General features: G+C 39.2%; 1 protein-coding gene across 19 annotated transcripts; it reads right to left on the reverse strand.

The window, feature by feature from the left end:
- Positions 1 to 986: 986 nt before the first annotated feature.
- On the reverse strand, positions 987 to 21,998 carry LOC135493030 (leucine-rich repeat-containing protein 71-like). Of its 19 annotated transcripts, none has more exons than XR_010448167.1 (22): positions 21,791 to 21,825; positions 21,013 to 21,116; positions 19,635 to 19,856; positions 19,273 to 19,398; positions 18,940 to 19,015; positions 18,578 to 18,652; positions 18,257 to 18,325; positions 17,839 to 17,998; positions 17,327 to 17,497; positions 17,007 to 17,138; positions 16,785 to 16,851; positions 15,388 to 15,405; positions 10,806 to 10,856; positions 8,532 to 8,561; positions 6,416 to 6,504; positions 5,941 to 6,049; positions 5,590 to 5,705; positions 5,167 to 5,278; positions 4,834 to 4,920; positions 3,308 to 3,337; positions 1,960 to 1,993; positions 987 to 1,523 (listed from the first exon to the last, which is right to left on the reverse strand). XR_010448167.1 is itself a non-coding variant. In XM_064779794.1 (22 exons), the coding sequence occupies exons 1-21, from the start codon at positions 21,808 to 21,810 to the stop codon at positions 1,983 to 1,985; spliced, it is 1,824 nt and encodes a 607-aa protein (XP_064635864.1). In that variant the 5' UTR covers positions 21,811 to 21,825; the 3' UTR covers positions 987 to 1,523; positions 1,960 to 1,982. The 19 variants fall into 19 exon arrangements, 17 of the variants coding, with proteins under 17 accessions (XP_064635864.1, XP_064635863.1, XP_064635869.1 ...); XR_010448166.1 differs by having other exon boundaries at positions 1,960 to 1,996; XM_064779794.1 differs by lacking the exon at positions 4,834 to 4,920 and adding an exon at positions 4,192 to 4,227.
- Between the last annotated feature and the right edge of the window lie 5,738 nt (positions 21,999 to 27,736).

A 27,736-nucleotide genomic window follows, 5' to 3' on the forward strand; every position in this document is an offset into this window, starting at 1 on the left:
CTTTGTATTTCCAGTTCCGGTGACGCTGTATACAGGGTGTTACAATAAAAATGGTTCCGATATAAAGTCAAATTTTGATAGGGTGGACGGGCCGGGGCTACTCGACACTGCTTAAGAGCAGAGGGTGTTACTTTCACTGTCATTATAAGTTAGTTAAGGATATTCTCCCTTGAAACACATTTGTCATGAATTGTCGATCCTGACGTCTGTCGTCTGGGCTCGTGATGTCACAACCATACTTTCTGCCAGAGACATCATTGGACGACATCCGGTCTTCACTATGCGTACTCTGTCTGATCAAGATGTGTACTCTCCCAAAGTTAGTGCACTGTGCCTTGTCTCCACCCTGAAGAAAAATTTGTCTCATTTTCACATGGTGAATACCTGATCATTTTCATAAAGGGACTGCATGAATTCAGAACACCAGACTGGAAGAGACAGCAGATAATGCTGGAACCAGACCTGATAATACAGTATGCTGTCACAACCAGACCTGATAGACAGGAGATGCTGGCACAACTAGACTAGATTGCAGATACAGTCACAGCCAGACCTGGCGAGATAACAAATGCTGTTACCCAGAGCCAAGGGCAACATAAGCAGATCCACACCTGATAATCCATCTCAAAGCAGACCTGAACGAGCTCGATAGCAAAGATTATCTCGGGGCAATCCTCAACCGTTCATGTTCTGAAACATAGTCTGAACCTATAATGTGACCACTCCAATAGGAAGGATAGAGGCCCAAGTCTGAGACTGATAAATGCAGTGTACAAGACCTTCCATCCAATCATCTGTTATCTGGCAGCAATGACTCTCTTCACTGAACCAATTCATGTGACACTGGCCTCATGAGGTTGACTGAGTTTGGTTGTTAGGCCTCCCAAGATTGACCTTGCACCACTCAAATGAGGCTCTCTTATTCTTATTGTCATCTTATTGCTGTTATAGATTATTTCAAGGAAATAAAGAAGACATATATCTCATAAAATTACATAAAGATTTTATTTACACATTCTGATATAAAATAATATGTACAAAATTACATGTTGTAGAGTCGTGAACTCTAAGAAAATGGCTTTTTACTTCTTTACTTTTTTCATATGTTTTTCAGGGACTTTGATGTATCCAGAAAATCTATAATTTTTAGCTTGCAGCTTGCAGCACTTTACATAAATAGTTGTATGAACAAAGGCTTGATTTTCAAAATCGACTAGTTCAGCAATTCAATTCGCTATTTTCAAAGGCTTACTCATTTAACACAAACCTAAACTTTTATGAAGCCAGTTGAAGTTGAAGTCTCTTAAATGTTTTTAAAATTCAAAATGGACGGTATCTAAAACTCATTTGAATGAGTTTTTGACGGAATCTAATTGATAATGATCACAGAATGGGTTGCATCAAACTGCCTCTTGGTCATCACGGTCCATATTCCTGGCTTGTAGATGGAACTTCAATGGACGGCAAAGAAATATCACAGAATGGGAGGGACGACGTTTAAGGACTTGTCGGCATTACTCAGGCTGGAAAGAAAACAGTTGAAGTCAGTTACATGCAACTTTTTGAATGTCAGTTTTTTTCTGATTATTTCCCTCTGACCTGTTTAATGGAACATGCAGTTCGATGTAGTTTGTCAGTGTTATAACTTATATCAGGTCATAGAGGAATTACACAATTAGAGAACAACATCTACCGAATGATTTGAATGGCATTTCGGAAGGGTTTCGTTGATAAAAGTATGTGGGTACTCCTTTATGATATACTACCATGCGCAGTAGCATGGCATTTCTGGTGTTTCCAACACCTGTTCTAAGGTGCGAGTGAATTGTGAAGAAACTCTGGAAGTGTTGTGCTACTGCACATAAACCCTGTAGGAGTAAACAGAAACTCACAAATTCTACCACTGGCATTAAGGATGTATTACTGTTAGCAGAAATAAAAATAAAAATAATTATTTACCAAGGCTCGAGAACAGATTCAATTCAAAGTGCAGCTGCTGGAAAAGTGTGAAAAAGAGAGGGGTGAATGAGAAGGTTATTATAAAAATCCATTCACATTTTTTCTCAAGGAAAGATTTCAAAATCTCATTGCAATGTTTGACAAATCAAAGATGAAATGAATGTGCTGCTAAGAAATGAACAAAGTATGTAATTCATGCAAAGTTCATTGTGATGTGGCAAATGAATGCCAAAGTGGCAGTGATCATGTGAGAAGATGGATAAGAGAAACCTGAACAATTATACCAGAAGCAAGAACCAGTACCTATCGCTGAAGCCGCAATTTATATTCAATTTGTACCAGCACACGCATACATACTGGTACTGAAAACCGCTATTTTTGTTGGTGTTTTATCTTTGCAGTTTACAGCACTGAATTGGCACCTATGTGTCAAAAGCCTTCTAGCATGAATATAGGCACTGACATTACTTTCATATTGAGTAGCTGAGGGATGTGTCCATCATTTACATGCATAACTGCATATATAGTGTAAATAAACTTCTACATCATGAAGATGTTAGCAACTTTCATTGCGTACATATGGTTGTATCGCTATCTGGACTCCCTCCCCAAGTTATAACTGCAATAAATCTTAAAGCATGATCAAATACTGTGAGGCTTTGAGGATGAAAGCATACAAGTTCTTGCTCCTTCTGCAGATAACTTGGTACATTGTCCGGAGCTTTCGCTGTGGCTGAATTATGAGCTTACACTGAATTACTACGACTACGTCTAAATGAGCTAGACAACGACACAGACAAACGACGAGATGACATATCTAAACCTGAAATCAAAATGTAATTGCTGTCAAAGGGCAAGGAATCAAGATACATGTATTGTGGAATGAATAACTGTCAAGTCATTTGTTGTGGGTTCTATTTTGGACAGAGATAATGAGATAATGCAGACAAGGAGTGCTGTAATGTGTACTGAACTCACTTCATTTTTTGTTATTAAAATACTGGCTAATATTTGTTCGGGTTACAGAAAATTATGGTGCAAAATGGCAACAGCAAGAAATCACTGTGCAAAGAATTTCATTTTATTTGAAAATCATGTCTTTACTGTGCACTTTTCACAGCAAGGGAGTGATGTTAGTGAGATTTTACCCCAAAAATTGTCATGACAAGAACTAGGCTCAGATGTGTCATATCAATGACCTGGAGTCATTCAAATGACCTCATGGTGTCATGAAGACACTATGTTCTTCACAAGAGTACAATTATATACAATATTCAAATGATGATATTGATAACCACACACCAAACGAAAAGGATGCAAATCACTATTTACACCAAACCATGTTTACCTGGTTGAGGCGACCTAGAACGTCTTCCACCTAAAGGTCAAAGGTCAAAGATCAGTTTAAAGGAAAACTGTACTATCAGTGAATAAATACTTGTTTTTGTTGACACCCATTATTAATCACATCTTCATTTCTAAATGAATCAACACAGTCTATCTTCCTTCAACTGCTCAACTTACAGTTACACTACAGTAGCACAAGTTATTGCCGGCCGGCAGATATGTACATCAGAGTTCATACGTAAACAGAGACTGTGTCATCCGTAAGCATACCCTAAGTAAGTTTAGCAGAGTCTTAAACAGAAAACATTAAAAAAACCAACTTTAACGGAACTTTTTGAATTATACTGCTGGTCCAGCAGTAACTCACACTTCTGCTCGAATTATTTAACCTAAGTCTAGCAATCCTCTTTGTGGTAGATTAGAAATAATACTAGAAGACATGATTATGACAAAGAAATGATTTGGAAGATACTGTCAAAAATAACTCTAAAAACTAAGAGACAAACTACCAGTACCTATTTGTAAATAGAGACAGCAAAGGACTTGTGATATAACAAAGCGCTGTAGTGCTTTGCAAGGGCAGCAATACTGCATCAGCATTGACAGTAAGCAATAGCGACTTTAGACATTGCATAGGCAAGATTTTTCAAAGGTATCTGAAGGTTTCAATCAAATTTCTCTTGCAAAGTTGATTTGATAATTAAAAGGAACAGCAAGTTTGGGTTTGTGATGAGGTATAATGTATAGTTGCAGCATTGTGAAGTCTCCTCTTAAAATAAAACGGAGTAAATAGAGCGGATATTTAGCGAAAAGCGAATTGTTTCAAACACACAAACAATGATGAGCAAATGATGACTAGAGATTCTTTTCAAAAGTTGAACGTACCATGTTCATTTACAGTAATGGTTGGAACATGAAGAACTGCAGAAGAATTCATGACATTTTAAACAACGACCAACAGTCCGGCAAGATCCAGAATGGGTGGCATCAGGGTTTGTACAAAAGCCAAAGCCCTTGACAACCACATTGGTCATTCTAGAAGTATTTGGTTGAATTTTCAAATAAAAATTCAATAGTGGCTTAATGTTGACGGAGGCCTGCCTCACCTTCTTGACCTATAGCACTGAGAGGGGTTAAACTCTCAATTGTTGATCTCCAAGCTGGGAAATTCTAGAGGAATCACGCATTATCAGGGACGGTTAAAAGAGGAGAAATGAGAATCTAAGACATGCTGTTTATGACTATAATTAGACTAATCATAGGAAAGACATTTTATGCAAATGAGATAGGGTTTGAAAAAGCCTTAGAAATTATCCAGCTATGAGATTTGAAGGAGGGAGAACGCATAGACCTACACCTGATTTCCAACTGCCTGCTACAGGAATTCTATTTCTGTCGCTGGTCTTGTCAACTACAGACGAGCTTTCCCCTAAAAAGTACAGGATGGGTCACCAGACTTCAGGGACCTCTACTCGGCAGCATTGGTGTTCCTACTGATGGGAACGCTACTCCCGAAAAAGCACTTACCCTAATGATTTGAAGTATTGGATTTGGACGAACCACGCCGTTTTTCAGCATGATTTAAATTCAGATTTATGGAGACACTCTCTGATCCTATGACACATTAAAATTAATGAACAAATAATTTTGAATGAAAAAAGTTTCATTTCAATGAATGATATTTGGCAAATTTATTACCTTTCTACACATAATCAGAATCTTGTCTCAACATTATTTACTTAGACTCACAGGGCAGGTCTTTCACGAAAAGTTCGGGGTTTCAGGAATGCACAAAACAACATGCAGGAGAGACACATATTTGGTTAGAATTAAATCACCGAGCGATTTTCTTTTACTTACTTGTCGATTCCTCATCTGGGGTTTTTGGTGGTGGTTTATAAAATGGATCTTTCTGGATCATTAAGTCAGCTAGCTTTACGTAGTTCGCATTGTCGGTTGGGACTTTGTTTTTCTGAAATTGGCAAAAGTTGATTATTGAGTAAAACAGTATTCTATCACAATAGTATAAACTCGACAACAATATAATGGAGCCACAGTGGACTAGTGGCACAGACTCATGGCTATTGGCCATTAGGTCCCTGGTGCCAGTTGCCCCTTACCCTATCCCCACAGTCGGCATGATACTTGAGGTATGTCTCCCGTCCAACTTGCTTTATTCCACCCAGGTCTATAAAAGGGAAATAGTCACAAATGTCATGGCACTCGCCATCGGAATACTAGTTCGTGCAATTAAATGGTTGACACTTTCAGACTTCTACTTACATGGAGACATATTCTCATGAGACCAGTTCCGGCTGAAGTGGAGAACTTTGATAATGTTGTCTGGTACTGAACTGCCTTCAACAACTCACTGATGCCTGCTTCACTGATAAGATTTCCTGAAAGTGAAATAGGTCAAAGGGTGAATATCACACTCTCTGTAATCAACAGGCTACAGGCTCCGAGCTTGAAGTGCACCCAATACATCCATACACCCATGTTCTTAAGACTGCAGATATTGCAGTGCAACTAGCTGGTTGGACACTTCAACCTTAATATGACATGGCCAAGCAATTTGGAGATGATGTTTCTTGAGTGGCAGGTCATAGAACTTGGGATGAGAACTGTACATACTTGTCAGGTTGAGGTTGATCAAGGCTCTGTTGCCTGGAATCCACATCTCTCCATCGATAATGTCTGTCTGCTCCAAGAGGGGATTGATTGCTTCAGTCACTTCAGATGGCTGCAACATAAAACAGCAACATTGACAGAAATGTAGCCACAGTATTCGCTGCATTTATGCCCTTGGTGTTGTTTGGGGTTCGTTACCTGACACTATGGTTATGCACCAATTGAGTCATAGCCAAGTGAATAGGTCTTTTCAGCCAAAGGACAGTTGTCCATATACAGTAGAACCTCTTTATAATGTACACTCTTGGGACTGAGCAATGCTGTTCTTAGAAATGTGTCCTGATTACAGAGGTCAAATTGTGTAGAAACAAGAGATTTAGGACCATAATCACTGCTCCTCACAGAGATATTGTGCGCTGAAGGAGGTTCCACTGTAAAATTCATCAAACAAATAGCTATAAAACTGTCAGCATCTCACCTCTGTTTCAAGAACTGTTGCTTTCTTGTCTTTGCCTCCCTTTCCTTTGTCTTTCCCCTTCAGCGTCTTGGTGTCAGCTGCTATTGAGGCTGGAAATAAAAGAATACATCAAGTTATTCACAACAAGTACAGTGTATTATCCTGCATATCGTGAAATGATGGGAAAGCTAAAAGCTGGCAAATTGCTCATTTTCAATTGGCGGTAGACTAAATACATGTATTACGTTTGCTGCCGAAACTTAATGGTTAATGCATTACAGCTGAAAATTTCACGCTTTTCAAGTAAAGTGTTATACGGTGCATTTGTGAAAATTGCAAAAATATAACACTTGAGAAATCGAATTTTATGGTTTACAGCACCGTTACTCGAATTTTGGGAATGTGCACAAAAGGAGGGGAAAAGGCTAAATTCTAATAATTTAAGAATTATGTGAAGAGCGGCATTCAGATTTAAACTGTTTGAGGCATGACAAAGCTCAAACAAAGATGTTTTCTGTGAGAATTTGAGAATTATATACCCAACATGAACATCAAGGATTGTGTGACACATTAATAGAATCTGCAGATGCAGATTAGATTCGTTTAGAAATTCAATTCCTTTCATATGACAAGTTGATTAAGTGTTGTTAAAGTTAAACCTTTTAGCATGTTGACAAAATATCTTTCTTCATTACTTCAACTTTGATACCAGCTGGAAGGCTAACATCAATAGATATACATCTGTTAAACACAATTAAGAGTATGATATGCCACACCACACTGTCAATAATATTCAGGACAAACTCAAATGTTTTTGTCATCCTGACTCTCATGCCCACAACCTTATTCTATCAATATCAAATCTTCGGGTCCACACAAGTTTTTGTGGGCATGCAGCTTTCAAAAATATGGTGATCAGGCCATGAGTTGCATTAGGTTAGTTTTGGTGATGTGGTTTTGACAATAACAGATTGCCAGTGTTAAGAATAATGGGTTAACATATCACTCACTGTGAAAGTTGTAAAATGTGATTGTATCAAAACACACAATTAATTAGAATGTGTACCTAGTTTTACTGACAGCGCACCTATAGCGGCAAACGATGCTAAAAGGCGGATGATAAAGAGAGGCGACTAGTTTATATCAGTGCAGTTAAAGGGGAATGTGTAAATTGGTAAAAAAATCATATTATAACATAAAGTTGGTGAAATTATTGCTGAAATTAAAGTGCATAGTTACAATGTATTACATGGGAATTATTCATTCTGATATTATCATGAATTATTATGTGCAGACATCAGCAATCAGACCAAAGACCCATGGGCACTTGATATATACCAACATGTACACAGGGCAAGTCTCTAACAAGAAATCCTGGTTGAGAAATGCCACCTAGCATCATGAAAATAACAGATGATGCTAGATTATTTTACAAAAGTTTGGGAAATATTTCTTCCACCACAGCATGCATAGAGTTGGTACTACCTATGTTCATAAATGCGGCCACTAAATGAAGAAAAAAAATGGTAGAAATCTGATAGAAATAGTTATACGACTACTTCAATTCCTTTGCTTTCATAGCCAGTGGTCATATTCAAGGAAAACTGAAAAATTCATGTGCTCTTCCACTTTTGTTTGTTTGAGAAGAATGGCATGCAAATGATTGAATTGAATAACTGAATATGCTACTTTACAGAATGGAAAACACCCCAGAGAAGCAAAAAGATATTTTTTCGCTCCACCATAGAAATACTAACAAAACAGAAGAAACAATAAACTCTAAATGGTAAATAGTATATGCTACAAGCAAGATAACTACAAATGATAAAAGCATACAAGATACAAAAGAAAATAGCAACACACTGAACAGTCAGTCCTCTTTACTTGGAATTGCCTAAATTCTTGGTATTTGGTTTTCAGGGATTGTCTTTTGCTCTTTGGATGGTGTTTCGAAATGACAAATTACTGTAAACCCTGAAATGTGTGTGCCAAATATCTTAACAAAACTGCAACTTCTGTTCAAGGAATCAAGAATTGGAACAACAACTCAGTAAAGACGACTAACAGTACATGCAGTACTGATAAAACCTTCACTAAAAGAATATCGAAGTATCAGCGACTGAAATAAAATACTAACCTCCAGAACCACGGCCACTTGCGGACGCCCCTGTGAGGGGAAGAAAGGACGATTGCATTATTATACAGAACTGACTTTCTAGGACCTATAGAAACTTGGTACTGCCACGTGCTCTTCTTTTAAGATATATAGGATGCTTGGATCAGTGGGTCAGTTGGTCACTGTGTCAAGGTCAATTCTTTTGGTCACTGGGTCAAATTCATTCTACATTGACCAACATACTACTGATCTCATGGCTATATCTTTTAGGTTAATGAACCTTGCTTCACAATAACACGATTTCTATTGGCGACAATTTTGATGGCCAGGTGGAAGTTTATAGATACTTTAGAAAGCTGAAGCATTTATTTGTTTGCAGTCTTTCTGTTGGTGAAAGAATTTCAAAGCGTCACACAGCATGTCATAACTTTACAAAGGCTACAGCAGCTATCGATAAACAATAGTTGTCCAATTTACAATTTTTTATCCTAGCTGTCCCTATGGACATTGTGGTTATATCTAAGCTGTCACTAATTTTTTTACTCCTATATTCTATTCAGAACAATTACCGGTATCCCACTCAATCTAGTTAACCCACAAGCGCAAGAACAAATTTGAGCTATTTGTCAAAATCAATTTTTGAAAATCATATGATGATGAGGCTCTATGTCATGTATCACCAGTACCATCAAATTAAGAAGCAAAGTTGAGTATTATTTCTTTCTTTTCTATTATGACATGGCAGGTGTAAAGCGGCATTCTACAAATTCCAAATCCGTGCTGAAGCCTAAGAACATTTTTCAGTGCCAGAAATGAAATAAATTTATGACAAATTTACTAAGATTAAGTGCGCGTCTCTGTACAACTGTAGCCCCTATGTTATAGAAAGGAAGAGGCAGTACAGTCCGATGCACACAGAGGCTAGAAGTGTTCCAAGCTATAATTGTACTCCCTGTTGTTCCAAATATCAGATGATGTAAATCCAGTGACCATTCAGTAACACTGCAGTGGTCATTTTGGAATTCAAACGATTTTGATCATTGAACACAAGGGTGGAAGTGTTAAGCAAAAAGCTCTTCCTCCCAAAGCACATCACAGTGGAAAATGGAAAAGTTTTGAATATTCAAAAATGGCAGATGGATCTCCAGGTGAGCCTAGGAGAAATCAAAATCAGTATAAACAGGCCATTCAATTGCATGTTTGATCACAGCTTCTCTTATCTTAACCTAATATGGGCCTTCCACTATGGCTAATTTTGACGCATAGTTTCGTGTCATCACTTATGTCACTGGTCAGAAAACTACCCTTTCCCACAAAAAATGGATTAAACGCTGTGAACCTGATGACATGTAACTGAAAGGCCTGACAAACCAAATCAGTGACTGCTACCACATAGCCAAGCTAATTGTTATATCCAATGGCATTCCCAACACATACTAGTTTTCAAGATCAGCAAAACATTATTATGAAGGTCAAAAGACATCACAGCCACCAAACTTGCACTCCTGCATTTCGAACAGAGTTATCAGCGTGTGCATACCCCCATCCAAAGCGCCAAGCAGACCAGGATGAAATGTTAAAGGGTAACTTTAGGCAGGAGTAAGATGTACTAGATAATGTTAAACATGTTAAAGGCAGACGCTATTACACATGTGTCTGCTATCTCAATATAACATTAGCACGCTGGCATTGTTCATGCTTTTATGAGGAATATAAGCACCAATTATAGTTGGACCACTAGCTCCTGCCCAAAGTCCTCCTTTCAGTTTCACCTGAAGCTCAAAAACAACAGATATAAAACGGTCCCATATCTGGAATACAAGTTATCATATTTCATGATATCTGTATCAGGACTCATTACATTAGACAACAAGACACTTGTAAACTTGACCTATGGGATCATAACAATGCAGTTGCCTGATTTTTTTATATAAAGGTATTCCACTTTAGAAGTTGGTTGAGAATGCCACAGATGAGCCCAGTGTCACCCAAAACTCTTTGCCTAAACTATGCCAAGTGAGAAATGACCAATACAGTTGTTTAAGAAATTTGGTTTGCCTGAGTCAACTTGTCTCCCATTTATTTTAGCATGCATCCGCCCAAGATAAAACATACTTGGGTGACTAGATCGAAAGCAACTAGGAGTTTTATTTGTCCATGCAGTCAGTTAAGTCTTTTTGAAAAATCAGTTAAATTTAGTCGCTTATATTAATTTATTTATCGTTCTCAGAAAAACAAAGATGGCAACCAGTTTAGGCAACAAGTGCTTGAGAATATAACTAGACTAGTCCTTACGTCGTTCCTTCCTCCCGTCATTCGTACCAGCAGACGGACTCCGCCGGCCCCCTAGTGGCACAAGACGAAACTGATGCGGTTAGTCAAAAAACATGCAACTTAATAAGAACCATGCAAATTGTATACATGTACATGTACCATCTAACCATGCAAGAAGCAATGCAGTGAGAGTGACAGCAAAAAGACTTAATGCTCGAATACAAACTAACGTGGCGCTTGCTGAGAGTATGTAAAGGAGCCTCACTCTCATTTGTGGTAACAAGTGCATGAAGTTATCATCAGCTAGGACAGAGATATGCAAATGGGCAATGTGGTTGAATACAAGATACGTTTTACTGATTGAGAGGAAACTAGGTATGCTAAGAATCTTTGCTCCTTAATGCAGCGACTGAAACAGAAATTAGCATATAAGCAGGCAAAGTTGCCCAATTCTTCCTTTACATTAAGACAGACCAATACTGAGTAGCAACCGCAGACAAGCTTTAATCAGTAGATTCTACAGACAGTGTACTTATTCACAAGACTGTAAGATAGTGGGGGTGGAGTGAAAGGTGCTGATTTGAAATATCCTGAACAAGGGAGCTCTAATGTGCATCCTCATGACAAGCCTTCTGTTTGTCTGTTCCATCAGCAAACCATTCAGTCTTTGCATTCAGCCTTGCCAAAAATCAGGTAAAAAACACATTTTCATTAAATTCAGTTTACTTTTACGAACAAAGAAGAATTAACTTTGTTGATTTAATATTTATGCTGAGTTGCAAAAGACTATCACTCATTTCATCTTAACAAAGGAAGGCAGAGTAGAGCAAAAGGTCAAGTGATGTGTACAAAAAACTGCTCATTAGCATTTCTGAAAAATGGCAGTCAAGTGACTCAACCATACATGTGCACAACCCTTCCCCCAAACTTAGAAAACTTTTAAATATTTGGATACTTGAATACGGATCCAATGCCCACAAATTTTCAAAAATGTTTGAAAATCCGTTTTTGTACACAACGTCACAGCATAGTTTGATACTGGAATTCTAACCAAGAGTACTGATGTAAATTATAAAGAAAGTTTTTAACTAAACAGAATAATTAAACAGAATTTTGCTGGAGTAGTTCATACTCAGGTGCCTTACCCGGGGCAGATAGATGTGTCCCTAAAAGAGTAAATGTCATCATGTACGATTTGGTATCCTAGTAAAATGAAATGGCCAGGGCCATTGTGCTCACCTCATGTGGAGGAAAGATGGATAAAGAGCATGGTATTGTGTCATGTAGTGTTAGGTTTGATGTAGGTCCAAGCAATTACAATTTCCCCAAAATGGCCAATTTACAGTACATTCGACCTCTGTGACCTTGAAAAGTAGGTCAAATCAAAGAAGACCCGGGTGACACATTGAATGGTTGTTAGAATTAGATGTACCTATGATATAAAATTGGTGCCAATCGGGCAAGCCATTACTAGGAATAATGGCATTTTGAAGAATTTAGGATTTGGCCCCCTCCCTGGAGGCCAAACGGCAAATCAGATCGCACCAAACTTCGGTACCTGAGATCACCTGACCAAGGGGTACATGTGTACTTAATTTGTGATCAATAGTCATTGCAGTTAAGAAACGTGCCATAGTTACGGCCTGACGGCGAATTTACGCCATTTGACCTCTGTGACCTTGACAAGAAGGTCAAATTAAAAACCTGTGTGACATATACTGTATGGTGGTTAGATGTACCCATGATATCAAATTGGTGGCAATCGGGCAAGAAGTTAAGGAATAATCACATTTTTAAGGTTTTTGGATTTTGCCCCCTGGTGGTCAAGTGGTGAATCATATTGGACCAAACTTCGGTCCCTGAGATCACCTGACTAAGGGGTAAATGTGTACCAAATTTGGTATCAATAGTCATTGCAGTTTAGAAACGTGCCATCGTTACATCCTAACGGCCAATTTACACCATTTGACCTCTGTGACCTTGAAAAGGAGGTTAAATCAAAAACCCGGAGGATATATGATGCACCTTTGCTAGAAGTACCTACCATATTTTTTTCAAAATTTCCCGACTACTATTAAGGGAGATATTGCATATTTTCACTTTTAACGTTTGGCCCCCTGGTGGCCAAACCATGAAACGAATCGGACCGAAACTTGGTCTCCAAGGTGTCATTACATAAGGGTACATGTGTACCAAGTTTCAACTCAATAGCTCTAACAGTTACGAAACGTGCCCTGCTAACGGACGACGGACGACGACGACGACGACGACGACGACGACGACGACGACGACGACGACGACGACGACGGACGACGGACGCCACGGTATGGGATAAGCTCACCTCTGCTAAGAGGTGAGCTAATGAATCGTAACTTCAAAAGTTCTCATCATACTTTCACACAGGTAATTAGGTTTGAGGATTCTTATTGATTAGTTCACAAATTTGCGATCAGATATGGAAGCACTCTTCACATTTGATACTCTTGATACTGTTGTACTGTTTCTTCAGCAGTAAAAGTTTTTCTGCACAATGGCCAAAAGGGTAAATGTGCTCTAAGATGTCTTGTTGTTCATTTCAATTAGACAGTTGCGCTGCAATACTTGTAGGTTTTCTATCAAAACTGAAGAAGTTCAACTGTCCACTCAGGGCAACCACTAAGTAACTTTTCTACCGGATGATTTAGTTTCAAGGCAATATGACAAGAGGGAATAATCGATCAGTGTCCAAAAGCAAAATGGATGGGCACCATACCCTTTTCCGTGATATGGCACCTTTGCCAGAAGTTAGGATGAATTTCACCCCTTAACATTGCTGTCTATTATATTTCAATGATGATGGCAAGTCTTGTTTTAGGGATTTGGGGGCAGTAGAGTAATCATCAGGAATAAGCTGAGGTATTGCAGCATTAACACAAATCCAGAGTTATATTGCAGTACCGGTACTCAAAGAAATACAAACACACTCTGACTCTAAATACTAAAACTAAGCAGGAAATCATACACAAGTCAGCTGGTCAGCCTTCTAGTATAAAGCTTGCAAATTACACAAATACTAACATTTTTAAATGAAAGTCGAGCAAGACAAAAATCTGGAAAATTTGAAAATCCTTCTTGTTGTGAGGAATCATCTTTATGAACTTTGACTGACATCATAACATACATGCAGACACCAACTTTACAGTTCCAAATGAAGACAATGTTCATTATTCTGGAGTTTTCTTGAAAAAACGAGACTTCATCTTGCAACAAAACAACGCCTAAAAGCTCAACATATAAGATGACGAATTTGTCCCAAGCCACTCTAAAACAGTGTTCACATTTCAACCAGGTTCTTGGAACATAAATTCGCAGACATGCACATCACACCTTACCAGAGGTACTAGGTGATGGGGGTTGAAAGTGAACTGGAAATCGCAAGAATAAGATTGTATCCTAAACTGTGGGGGGGGGGGGGGGGGGTAGGAAGTGTCTTTCGATTTAGTATCGTTTCCAGTAGTAGAAGCCAAACAGCAGCTGTAATCTAATCATCAAAGTTTTTCATTTTTCATGTGGGGGTTGTAAACTTCATCAATTTGACCTCTCATGGGTCAAAGCAGACAGGCAAAATAAACCTTATACTAGGTCATACACTAAAGTCGCCATATCACTGTCAGCATTAATTCAAAAGTAGGGTCGCTACCTGGGTAGCCACAAGATTGCACTTCTGCGCACTGCCTGGAGTGTACTACAAGCTACAACAGCCACATGGCAGCAGGTTAAGAGAACGTTATATCAGTCAAGGTCGAGGTCAAACTGACATGGGATTCTGGGTGTCGTGATTAAATTTTATATTAACACAGGTTATAATGGGGTTGTACAACCATTTCCCATACAGTAACTATTGTCACTAGGCTAAAGCAGGATATTTCTAAAAGGAGGTAATCTAGAAGAAAATTAGTAACATAAAACTTATTGTATTTAATTATTAGTATCTAGATACTTTAATGATTAAGAGTGGATACCCCTTTCCGTATAGGAAGTTTAACCTAAATCTACGCACATGATACACTACCACCTCCTTATTTGAAACATAACGGCCCTCCCCCCGAAAATATGATGCATCACACATTTTAGGACCACCCTCACAAAGTTTGGAGACACAACCAATACCCCTAGTTCAGCATCAATTCCTTGAAGATCCTCAGTTTCAAAATTCATTTCTCTCCCCATCTTCACATGTTTGTTAGAATAGTATTCTAATGTCTATGGGTTTTTTTATGGTTTGGATCCTTTGTGATGTCTGCTTTCATGGGCCAAAATGAGTTACAATTGTCAGTTTCCAGCCAATGATCACAATAACAGCCATGTCCTTGCATGTCCTTGCAGAATTGTCATTTGCAATGGCATCCAGCTAAAACCAACAGATTTTTCAAAATGCCTTTAAAGAAAAGCTGACTAATTGCACTGCTTATTTAATTCATGTATTATTCTACTTAAATAAACTATTTACTACAACATTCAGTATTCTTACAGGGCTTTTTAAAAGCAGACATCATAAGAAATTGAACGAATCAGTTTACAGTCTGAAATATTCTACGGGTTAAAAAATGAAATAAATGTAAACCTTTTGTTGTTCTTGTTTCTGTGTCGAAGCAAAGCATGGTGAACCGAGCAAAAGAAACAGAAATTTAGTAATCTGTACATTAAGAAAACACTAGTAACATACATGTATTAATATACTTCCATTTCAAAATTTGGGACCTAACATCAGGCATGCCTACACAGGTCAAATTTGACTATGGAATTGGAACACTGGGAAAGGGAAATACGAAAAAATATTAAGATGTTCTACCTATGTTAACAACAATAAATACACAGCGATAACAAGTAATAACCTAAAAATAGTTCCACCACCCACATGAATAATATCCCCCCCAAAAATTCAAATGATAATAATTATAAAAACCTTTGGGGGTAGAATCACCCAAAAATGTATGCAGAAATAACTTTTGGACCTAAAGCATTTTGGGGAATATACATTCAAAATAATGAGTAGTTTTATAATTGACAACATTGAGCGATAAATATATACTTTGGATAACAAAATCACTTCTTGTGCACTTTCTAGGCGATTGAAGTGGTATGGTTAGCCAACGGGAGGGTATAACTATAAGCGACATCCCCGTCACACTGCTAGGACTTTCAAGGCTAATTCATGTGACATACCCATGAATGTGACAGCTCTCAATTTAAAATATAAGTCTGCAAACAGCATGTAACAGCAAGTCAGCTACAAAAATTATAATTTGAATGTGAAATTGTGCTAAAAATTTATAGAGATGAATTGGCCACCGGTTGGCATACCGCATAGAGTACATGGAGATGAAAGATTCCTCTAGTCTAGAAATGGAGCCATTCAGACCAACCCATTCACCATGCATTTCAGCACTTACCCAGCAAAAGTGATTATTCTTGTCTGTGAAAAGTTCAGCCTCAAGGGTGCTGAACTAAACTGATAACTTAAGATACAGGCACACCCAAACTCACACTGGCAATAAAGTTCATATAACAAACAGGCGAATTCTCAATAATAACAGGAAATTATTCATAGCATCCAGGAATGTGCTCTTACAGAATAGCAAAACAACTGTTTGGCAAACATAATAGTGTCGACAACAGCCGCCACAAAACCATAGATTACAAATTTGGTTGACAAAATATCATAGCTTCTAACTGTGCATTCAAATATTATGAAATCTGAAATAAGTGAGCATTACTTAAAGCAAGATCGTGCTGTTCATGAAGTTAAGATATTGCCCAAGTTCTGCTGTGAGTTGATTTGCGTTATTGCTCGTTTTAGGTTTGCGATAGTTTCAAAAGAAGTGCCAAGGACAACAATATGCAAACAAATCAAACAACAACCAGCATCAAGTATTTGCAGATCATCCAATGTGCAAAGTTACGAGCAATAAAGTAGCAACCAGTTGCATTCCGAAAGAGAATTCCATATCATACACTCACCTTTCTTTCCGATTGTTGCATCCTTCCCCTTTTTAGTGCCACCCTTTGTATCGTCATCTTTCTTGTCCTGAAAAAGTATGTACAAAAAATGGTAGCATTGAAAGCCGACACCAAAATGAAATGGCTGCACTGGCTCAACTGGAGTGCCATTTTTTGGTGAAACGGACCAAAGAAGGCATGAAGCACAAAAAAGAAAACTTTTAACCCTGGAACAATGCTAACCTTTCCTGGCTTTTTGCCAGTCGTCGATTTGTCTTTTGTATCTCGTTTACTTTTATCAGTGTGTGAAGAGCTACCCTTAGTGCTTGGGGGTCGATCACGATCACCTCTTGTTCGTCCACCACTAGGAGGAGGCTGCAACAACAGACAGAAAGCATAAGATGGAGAAAATACATTGTATTGTTCTACTTTTTCATTGAAGTCGAAAAGTCCAGGCACAGATCCAAGGGGGAGGGGGCCACCAGACGCGGCATTTGCAGGGTATTTTAAATGTGCAAATTACTGCACAGGTCTTTCAAAGAGATGATGAACGATTCACTCACACTGACTGACTTCTGTCTTTCGGTAGCCGACAAGAGTTTCCTTCGTTCTATCACCTCCTCGTGTGATAGAGCAAATCGGGACAACACCTCTGCTAACTTCTTAGCTCCAGAATCACTGATCTTGTTATTGGCCAGACACAGTGAAAGCAAACATCGGTTGAATCTCAAGCCCTGAAAGAACGAAAGTGACAGAAATTCTAGAACAAAAATTTGGATGTAAAACTATTAATATGATAGATTTCTGTGAGAAAAAAAAGACCCTCGCACTTAAGCAGTACCACTATATTCCTGCTGCTACTTAATCTCTCTGAGCTGATAATGAGTATCAATGGAATTTCTAGCCAAAGCCACAGACACTTATTAATCTATTTATCAATCTAAGAGGCTTATCAAGCTTACACCCACGAGTGTTGCTTCAATGGGTCATAACTGTTGTTCTATTCCAGAAGAAGACTCATTGAAGCAAAGAACAAGACATAAAAGCCCCAGTTTTCTGCTTTATAGTAACTTACCCCTGCTAAACTTGTAGCGCCCTCGTCTGAGATTTGATTGCTGTTGAGGTTCAACGATATTAACTTGACGTTTGTCTTGTGTACTGTGCCGAGTGCCGTGCCAAGAAGCTTGGCACCGTGGTCGGTGATGCTGTTGTGTCGCAGGGAGAGATGCTGAATCCTGAAAAATATGATAAGATTTTAAAACCAATAGAAGATGTTCCTCTGTTAGAGTTTAGCACCTGCCAGTGTCAAACATTTTGATACGACGCCATATATCACACCTCTAAACTAGCACTCCAAGAAAAGCATCGATTTGGCATCCAGAATACTCAATTTTAAGTTCATGCCCAAACCAAATTGAAAATAAAACATCCAAATGAATTTGGATCATGCAAATATCTTGCCCAATGGTAAACACTGCCCAATGGTAACTTACGGACTTTCCTCTTTGATGAGCTCAAAGTAATTCTCTCCTTTTATTGGGTTTGCATCTAGCATTAGTGACCTGAAACAAAAGGAAGCATGATTACTCCACTCGTGCAAACTACAGTAACACAACAATTGCAAATATCAAGTTCCTGACTGCCAAGTGTGGGACACAGCAGTTGCTGCAAAAGTTAAGAATCGTCAAAAAATCTCATGGACATTACCTTTCGTTGAAAAGCCCTTGATTATAACTTCCCAAGAGTAAGTAGAATATGGGGTTATTTTGCAATTCTTGTGAATTCTCCATTTCAAAACATGCCCAACCACTTACCTCAGATTTGGTATGTTGGGAAGGAATGCAGCAAACTGTTTTAATGTCTCTTCTGTTAGACCAACATTCCAGAAGCTGAAATTTGAAAAGATTAACCATGAGAGAGATTTCAACTTTTCAAACGGTCATGGACATGAACGGGACGAAAATGACCAACCTTTACTGTAGAACTCATGACAAGAGAATTTTAGGCTCTATATGGTCACTTATCCTCTAACTGCACAAGCCCAGTGTAAGGGAATGAACCAGCTTAGCTTACAAGTTCATCTAGGGTAATGGTTGGCAAGAGACAGGGCCCAAGTCCCACCGTCACTAGTCAAGCCAAGCTCTCTGATGTGGCAAGCATGGAGATTTAGACTTACTTGATAGAGTGAAGCTTCTCCATTGTCACAAAACATTTACTGAAGACTCCGACCATTGACTCGTCTATTTTCCAACCTGTAAGTGTGATTTAAAGGTTAAAAATGTTTCATTTTCTGTTTACTTAAACTGTGTTAGGCCAATGCTTGGTACTGAATAGACCCTCAGACACTAAGCCAAAACAGCAGAGGTGACAATTGCCATCTTATCATACCTGCTATTAAGAAAACATTGAGGAGAGCACCCCCTTGGCCTTTTTGTGCTTGACAAAGGCACACTCCACTCTCTAGCACAATCTTGCCCAGTGATTCCCACTGCAACCTATTTTTGCTCACCTCGGATGAATATTTCTGTGACTGTGTCTTGCTTGTCAGGATGATCTTGTTCGACTTGAATACTTGGCTTGAAATATTCAAACTTTCCTTTCATGGTATAAGTTTTTGGTGGAGGGTCAATTGGTTCTATAGAGAAAAAACAACAAAGTAGTAATTAATAAGTTAAAAGTAAGAGATTATTTCGAAATGCCAGGTTTATATCTCAACTTGCTTTATGCCTCCATTCAAGTATGGTAAAATTGTAGCAGTCCATTTTCTTAGGGAAGTATTTACTATTAGCACTTAGCCCTCAAGATTTGGGCCTTGTACAAGGTATAACACCGCTACGTTATCTCAAACCTGTTATTTTATAATTTATTTACCTCCATTTTCATCTAATTCAATCTCTGGCTCTGGCTCAGGTATGGGAACATTCACTTTGTTCTTATCACCCTTCTTCTGCTCCTTAGTATCCGGAGGTGGCCGCTCTGAAGGGGATGGAGGGCGGCGGGGACGGTGGGCAATCGTTGGAATCACAACCATATTGTTCCGCTGGCACAGCTCATTGAAATCATTGGAGAAGTGTCCGGTGCAGACGTGTGGTTCTTGAAGTTTTGAAGAGTTGTATTTAGATGAAGTTCAGTAAAATAAGCAGCCAATGAAGTTCATGATCTATTCTACTAGTTCTAGTGCTATTGATCACAACAATGTTGAATTAAGACCATCATAACTTGTCATGATTATGGTGGCAGCTCCGCTGCAATCCAGAATCAAAGAGGAACCCAGGAAAAATAGGGTTGCCTGATGTTGGCAACGCCATGAAAGGTCCGAAAGAATCAGATTCAGGACAACTTTGTCTGCTATGAGTTGTGTATTAAGCCTTCAGAGTTTGATTCCATTTGTATTGCAATTGGTTATATGTACATTAAGGTCCAGACATTTTTATGATAGGTACAAATTATTTGCAAGACCAAAACAGAATACACAGTTTACAGTCCACAACAGCATTACATTTAATTATAACAAAACAATAAGCGATGCAACTGCACCAAAAACAAAATAATACATGCATTTTTGAAAACAACAGCGTTTGTAGGATGCAAACTGGTACGAGAAATGTTATGCAACATCTGAACCATGTAAATACAACAGCTACACACATTTATAGCATCCATTTGTAGTGTATGACTTTATCATATCAATTCCAATAGAATCTAATCATAATATATCTTATGTTGCTGGATGCCAAAGCACTTTGAGCACTGACTGCAAGCTTTCATTATGCTGCAACTGAAAACCGCAAAAATCATTTTTATTCAACTAATTTGATTTTAATCAAACATTAGTACGGAGTTAGATAACACAACTGGACTTTAACCACAATCATGATGGAACAAGTACCTGCTCTTTTCTTAGCCAATGAGAGGGCAGAGTATAAGCCTGGAGTAACGATACAAAAGAGGACGACATTAATAAGTTGGTTTGACTGTTTTTTAAATTCTTATATATTTTTCTTCTCAATCATTCAGAGAGTGAGCTGCTAGCATTTTAAGGGTGGGTATAAAGTCAAAGAATCGCGAGGATGGATAGATATGTCCAGAATTAGACCTGGAACTTACTACAATTAGTTTATAGAATAACCACTTGACAAAAAGCTTGTTGAAATTTAAAATTTCCTAACATCTGTTCCACTACAATCATGCTACGTTGCTATGCTAACAGTTCCATGATTTTATTTCCATAAAGCTAATTTCTTCATACCTGGCGTCCGGTCCCCATCATCCTGGTCCTGGGTGCTTGAAGACTGTGCCTTGTCCCGCAAAGCCCGCTCAAACTTCTTACCCATTCGAACTTTCTTCACAAAGCTATAAAGAGACACATCAAAGACAAAGACATTTTTAAGAAAACTTGCGAAGTTACTTTAAAATTCATTTTCTTCCATAAACTCCAGTAAACAAGTTTGTGATGACTGCTAAAATGAATTGGAAATGACTCCCATCTGTAGCAACTGCAGTGCAAAATGTATATATAAATGTTGATGGGCTGCAATGCTACTGTCACACTCACACTCACAGTAGTGATATTATTTTTTATTATTAGAATTTTAACTGAGAAATGTCAGAGAGACTAGTATAACGGACTCATGAAAACAGTTATTTTACAGTTGCTGATGGGCCCAGCTTCAGCTGCTCTGGGCCTGGCCCCTGCTCGATGGCATTCACTACCAGTACCACCGGCGGTAATGATGTCTATGATGTCATGATGATACCTTCGCCTTCGGCGTAGATATCGGCTCCAGTCCAGGTCCGACAGAAAGAAGCATGGACTCATCAATCATGCAGCGCAATCGTGCAAGTATATTAGTTGAAATTAAAAACTGGCAAGGCTATGTTATGTACACGTAGTTAAACGTTAAAAATGCTATTTTGTCAGGATGGACTTGGATAATGTGGTTGTTCAGTACATTCACACACTGTCAGTGTCAGTGCAGTGCCAGTGTCACTGACTGAGAGTGAGAAGTCAAAATTTCCCCACTTACTCAGCGGCGTCAGCACTCATTTATCATTTATGTGCCAATAATCACTGCAAATATTTTGAACGACATTATTAAGAAGATGATTTATCATGCAGTTTTGTAGAATTTATCAAAATGATCGGATGTTTTGGGGTATTTTGCATCAGTTTTTACCTGAGAAAATGAAAAGCTCAAAGTGTGACCGTGGAACACCTTCTGAACGCCTACGCGTAAACAAAGCAGTGCACATATAGTCTTTCACAGAAATCCTATTTATTAGCATTTTACACCACAAAAATGTTTGATAACAACTAAAAAATACGTAAAACACAATTTTGGGAATTATTCTCCGGGCTGAACCTTTTTAGGATTATTCAAGAACTAATATAAATGCGCAAATGTGATGTGGTTCATTGGCAACAAGATGCCAAGGACGCGGTTTTCATTGTCAACATACGGGCATTTTGTAGCAGGTGCTCGTTCTATTACTTCCGTAGATGGCAGCAGTAGTCCGTCAGGTATTCGTACTGGCGATAAACCATGTATATTGATGTTTTTGGGGATGCGGTCCCGGTCGTCATTGGTGGGTTATCAGGCTTGTTTCTCAAAGCACATATACTATTCGTCAATATAGAGAGACATCAAAAGTACCCAACTATGCAGTGTTTCCGTTGTGTTCAGTTGTCTCTGATAGGCCTACTTGGCATGCCCCATTCAATCACCATGGGCATACACTCCGGACGTTGTGGACAGGCCTCCTCCCTCACCCTAACATAGAGGATGACGATCAGGATGACGAAATGGACTGCAGAGGAGTCTACATGGGCACTTCATCCTGCTAAAGCGTCAACTAGGCCCTATTGAGTGTCCTTCCCTACCTCAAAGCGAGTATGACGGATTCCTTGCGAGATTCTGCCATGACGAACTCTCCTCGTAGTCGCCCAAAGATATGATGTCCCCTAAAAGATTTGACCTTTATCTGAAGACATCCGATACCAGAGAATCCGGCTCCTCGGCCCGGTTCCAGAGACGAAAGAAGTGACACTAGACCCACTCCACTGACCGCGGCCGTAGTGTTGCACCTAGCCGATACAATCCTTAGAATGAGGAATTGTTGTCCTTCAACGGACTGAATCTTCCGAGTACCCCGACAAAATCCTGTGTGAATTTTGTTTATGTAATGACTACGTAAAGGATTATATACTATCCTATATTCTCCGCGTCAAATATTGAAATAGCATTAGAAATAATTAGTTGTTTGAAGGGGGAAATCTGTAAGACAACATAATCGCTGTCGTCATTAGCAAAATTCACCTCAATACTGACACATGTTTTGAGATTGCTAAATCTCTCACCCACAAAATCATTGTGAAGCTCGATAATGGTGACGCAAACGAGAGTCAGGATGTACTGACAGCACATGAGAGACAAAGGACAATCTTTCTAAATGTAAATTCGCGCCTTCAATCGTCCTCAGGGTCGGGACTATACTCAGACTCTTCTCTTCTTCTCCTGGCCTAATCCCCATGACACCCGGCGAGATGTAGTACCTCTGCTGTCGTCCTTTCTTTTACCAGCCACATGTACTTACCTTTGAAAAGCACCAATAGCAGTGCCTGCCTCCGTCATCAGAACTAAATGGAATTATATTGACAACCAACTTTCGACTAACTTGGCGGGGTTACCCAAAAAGGCTATCGGTCACAATGATCCTTTTCCTCTTGAAGTCCAGCGTTTTAAAATTCCGACTGCCAAAGTATAGGCAGTGTCTTACAAAGGGATGAGTTTACATTGTCAACGAAACAAAAAACACAGTATGTTACATTATTAGCCCCTATTAACTCTTATTCTTGACTTAACTACAATAAAATTCGTTGATTTATGTTGTGAGGTTTCTCATATACTCAAAAGAAATTTTCGTTTAGGAGCCTAATGCCGTATTTTTGTTTAATCTAAAGCCTATTCAGGATCATCTATGGGGCAATTAAACTTGAAAGCACCATGCCTGAGAATTCGAGATTTATTGCCAAGAGGCACGTTTGTAACTTAATTGACCCTTGTAAGCTTATTTAGAAACCCCAAACAATCAATATATTGTCTACCAAACGTCTGTTGACTCTTTTTCCTGATTTAAAATGACATGTTTAATCAAGTCCCTGCAGTCTAAAAATGTAGCTATTGGTTCAAAGGTATACTAATAAAATACTGTGCCCATAGAATTAGCAGATTTAGAAACAAGCCTGCCGGCGACGCGGTTCACGGAATAATCGTCGCCGGGAGGCTTGTTACGCGAAAAATTCGTTGTTAAACGTGTCCGTTGTACACTGTTCTTCTCTATTCAGTTTCTTGATATTTACTGGTACTGCTGAAATTGATATGGCCCACTACAGAACAATTAGTCCCAACAAACGCTTCCTGCAGCATGAAATTAGGAAACCGAAAATAGAATACCTTGCAAATGTTGGTGTCCTCGTTCTTGATCCTAGTGGACTTCGGCCGAAACGCGAGTCCGGAGTTCCTGCGGGTGTGGGCACCACCCTCGGCGTCTGAGGACTTGTCGGATTGGACATTTCCTGGCCACGGTTAAGTTGAAGTTACAGACGAAGCAGAGCAGTTATGTACAGGTCTCGTTTGCATAGACTGTATATACACTGTTAAGCACAAGCTCCAGAGGAAAGATTACGACTTAAGGATCAAAATCAGGCGATGTCCGGGGGGGGGGGATCTGGCACAAATATTCCAAGACCTAAATAGAATCACAATTGTCGAACTAATCAAAAACCATCCAATCGCTGCCACGAAATCAATACCTGACCAAAAAGTCCGATGGATCATGTGAAAATTTATCCGAACTGATACAAGACCGACTGAGAGTAATACCAAGATCGCCAAAATTTAATATTCGAAATGTATACTAAAATAATCCGCTGAATCACAGATGTCAAATCACGACCCTCAAAGTCACTACATGTATATGTCTGAAATATCTCTGTCGTTCATAAACAGTGAAACACTATTCAGGCCGTGAACACTTTTCTCTATGTTTATGATAATACTCGTAAATAATCCACTTCAGAACTTGCGGATATGAGATGGAGAAAGGATAAACAGGAACTAATGCGTCTCCATAGAAATATATCAATCTGTTCATGAATCAACGATGAAAGATTGAATGAGAAATCTCCGATGAAATCGGACTCCTTATTCTAGGCATGCACGGTCCGCGTCGCTGAATGTCCCACTCTTTATTGCTTCTACGAATATAAATCGGCAGTATATTTTGATTTGAAGCTATATTAAGAGATACCGCGAAAGCATATTTTAGCTAAATGTCGTGTGTTTCTCATTGCAGGTTAAATCCCATGCTCATAACCAGCCGTTAACAGTATGATCACTGGCCCTGGAGAGTGCGCCATTAGGTCGGTTGTCACACCCTTTTTTACGACTCCGAAACGAGCGCGAAAAACTGTGAAAACCGCGGTCCGCGTTGGCTCTAATTTAGCAGAATTGTTGCATAATCCTGTAGTTAGTAATCTTAGGCGTCACCCAACAACAAACGTTATGAGTGTTTGAGTCTGTATGGCAGGCAAATGACCACTGTATTCATCTTGAAGTATATCGTTTTATAAAAAGAAGCATCCCCTTCACATAGTTTTTAAGCAATGGAAGTGATCAAATTGTTTATTTTTACATTTTAGGCTAACGGGTTGTCTTCAGGTTTTGTCCGCCACCAGCAGAGAGATCACAGAATCCGAAATCCTATTGAATCTCACAGACACAACTTTTCATTATGCACTGAATTGAAAAGTCATCACATCCATGACGGCGAGGAGACCCAACGGAACTCTGTCGTCTGCTACTGTGTACTCGCGCCAGTCGTCTGAAATCAATCCCTTATAATCTTTGTTATGAAACTGCTTTGTCACAGTCAATTATCCACCAGATCGGATATTTGCTCAAGATCAATATATATCGAAAGGGGTTTCCTGCTCGGTCGCCAGACGACGCTTGTCGATTGTCTAATGCAAACGACGCATCGACTTCCGACTGACTCTTTGGCCAACTTACCGTGTTTGTAAGTTTTCTCTGACTTTAAAATGTCAAAGAGATGGTCATAGCCGACAACAAGGATACCCACCTTTGAAACCGATCCTTGCCTCTTGACTCCCCTCTGCTGGGCAATGTCAAGAGGTCTGTTGTTGTCGCCATTGGAGACTTCGGAGAGTCCGCGACATCTTCGTCTTGCTCCTCCATGGAAACAAACCTTTACCGGCTTGCTCTCCGAGAGAATGAGGCAAAATGATTGGTTTGCCGAATGTGGCAAAGATTGGTTTCAACGTGTTGTGATTCTAAAAACCTGACTTGTTCCAAAAGGGTAACGTCTCTTCGAAAGCAGTCACGTATGAACGCTACAATAATCTATCCAACGAAAACATATGAATTTTGTTGACAAGGTAAACATTGGCAAGAATCCTTTTCGGTAACGCTCCAAAAGTTCTCTGAAAACTGAACATCTCAATATCGCTGAACAATGAAGGCCTAACACTCTCTGTCATGTCTGTCATTTTCTGAAGATATAGACGGAAGCATTCCTATGTGATAATATTCCATTTATTGAAGACAGGCGTAAAGCAGTCTGATAGTAAGACAAGAGTCCTTTTAAGAAGCTCGAATTTCAAATTGTTGGTTCAGAATTTGATTCAATTGGATTCCGGTGGACAAGCTGCAAAGGAACCTGACCCAATAGACTACTCCCTTCTCTGATTGTCCAAGTACATATTAGTCCAACTCTCAATATCGAATATCGAAATGTCCAATATTATGTCGCATTCATAAGCCGTCCAGACTCTGATTTAATTGATATGCCACGTGATCAGGAAAATCAATCACCACAGGAAATTGGTTGAAAAGACTAACTTCTTCATGATTGGTCCTTTGACGGGTCTGGTGGTCTTGTAAGTAAAACTATTACCCATGTATTTTGGATGGACATGACCATACAACATGTCAATTAAAACATGCCTTACTTCATGTACTTTAATTCTGAAGTGCTCGTTGAAGTGCCTGTCACGATGGTCCGACCCATCATTTTTATTTGGGTTTTTTTCATTTTCGCAATGTACGAAATTCCTGCCGTTTTTTAGTCTATCTCGGTGTCCCGAAAAAAACCCATCAATAATCTTAGTCGATATCATTCATACAGAACCCGAGATTTGTTAAACACCTACCCGTAACGGTTTCAGAAGGAACAATGAAAGCACCATTAATATTTCATTACGTTATTAGTAACCCATGGGAACTGGGCACAGGCGGAATAAACTGAGCAGAGCCTGTTTCTGTGAGTGTTCCCGTGTGCCAGTGTTCCTCTTCAATAGATCAGGCTTAAGGTTTGTTATTTGGTAAGTGGCCGCTTAATCCGTGAAAACGGGAACAATAAGGACCGGGAAACACTGAAAAACGGGGAACATCCACAGATATTACACCAGTGTTTTACATGTATACAGTATTAAATGCCCCACCCCCTTCTGGAAAAAGTGTCCGTTCTCGTATCATATGAAGACGGATTTAGGTGTTTGGTTCTCTAAAAATCATCACCGTCAATACCTCAGAAAACAGCGCATACAGAGTACTTTGTTCCCCAGGACACTCTTTCCAAAGGATAAACCCGTGCTTATGAAAAATGTGTGGAAAGGAACACTAAACACTCGGTGTCCTACTGCATCTTTCGAAAATTAGGAAAAAACAAATGTGGGCGTTAAAAATCTACTGACTGATGAGGAGGAATTGGTTTTCCTGGCACCAGGATGTCCCATGAGCACATCCTGGCACCCGGATGTCCCATGAGCACAATCATGCTCTCTTGTCAGACGTGTTAATTTGCAAAATCAATATCTGTGTTGTGCTGATAGCCATGCGTTAGTATCAGCGGCTTTTTACAGACAATATTGGTTCGAAATGCAGGACCTTGTG

The sequence above is a fragment of the Lineus longissimus genome, chromosome 8, assembly GCF_910592395.1.
Source record: "Lineus longissimus chromosome 8, tnLinLong1.2, whole genome shotgun sequence".
NCBI classification, from domain to species: Eukaryota; Metazoa; Nemertea; class Pilidiophora; order Heteronemertea; family Lineidae; genus Lineus; species Lineus longissimus.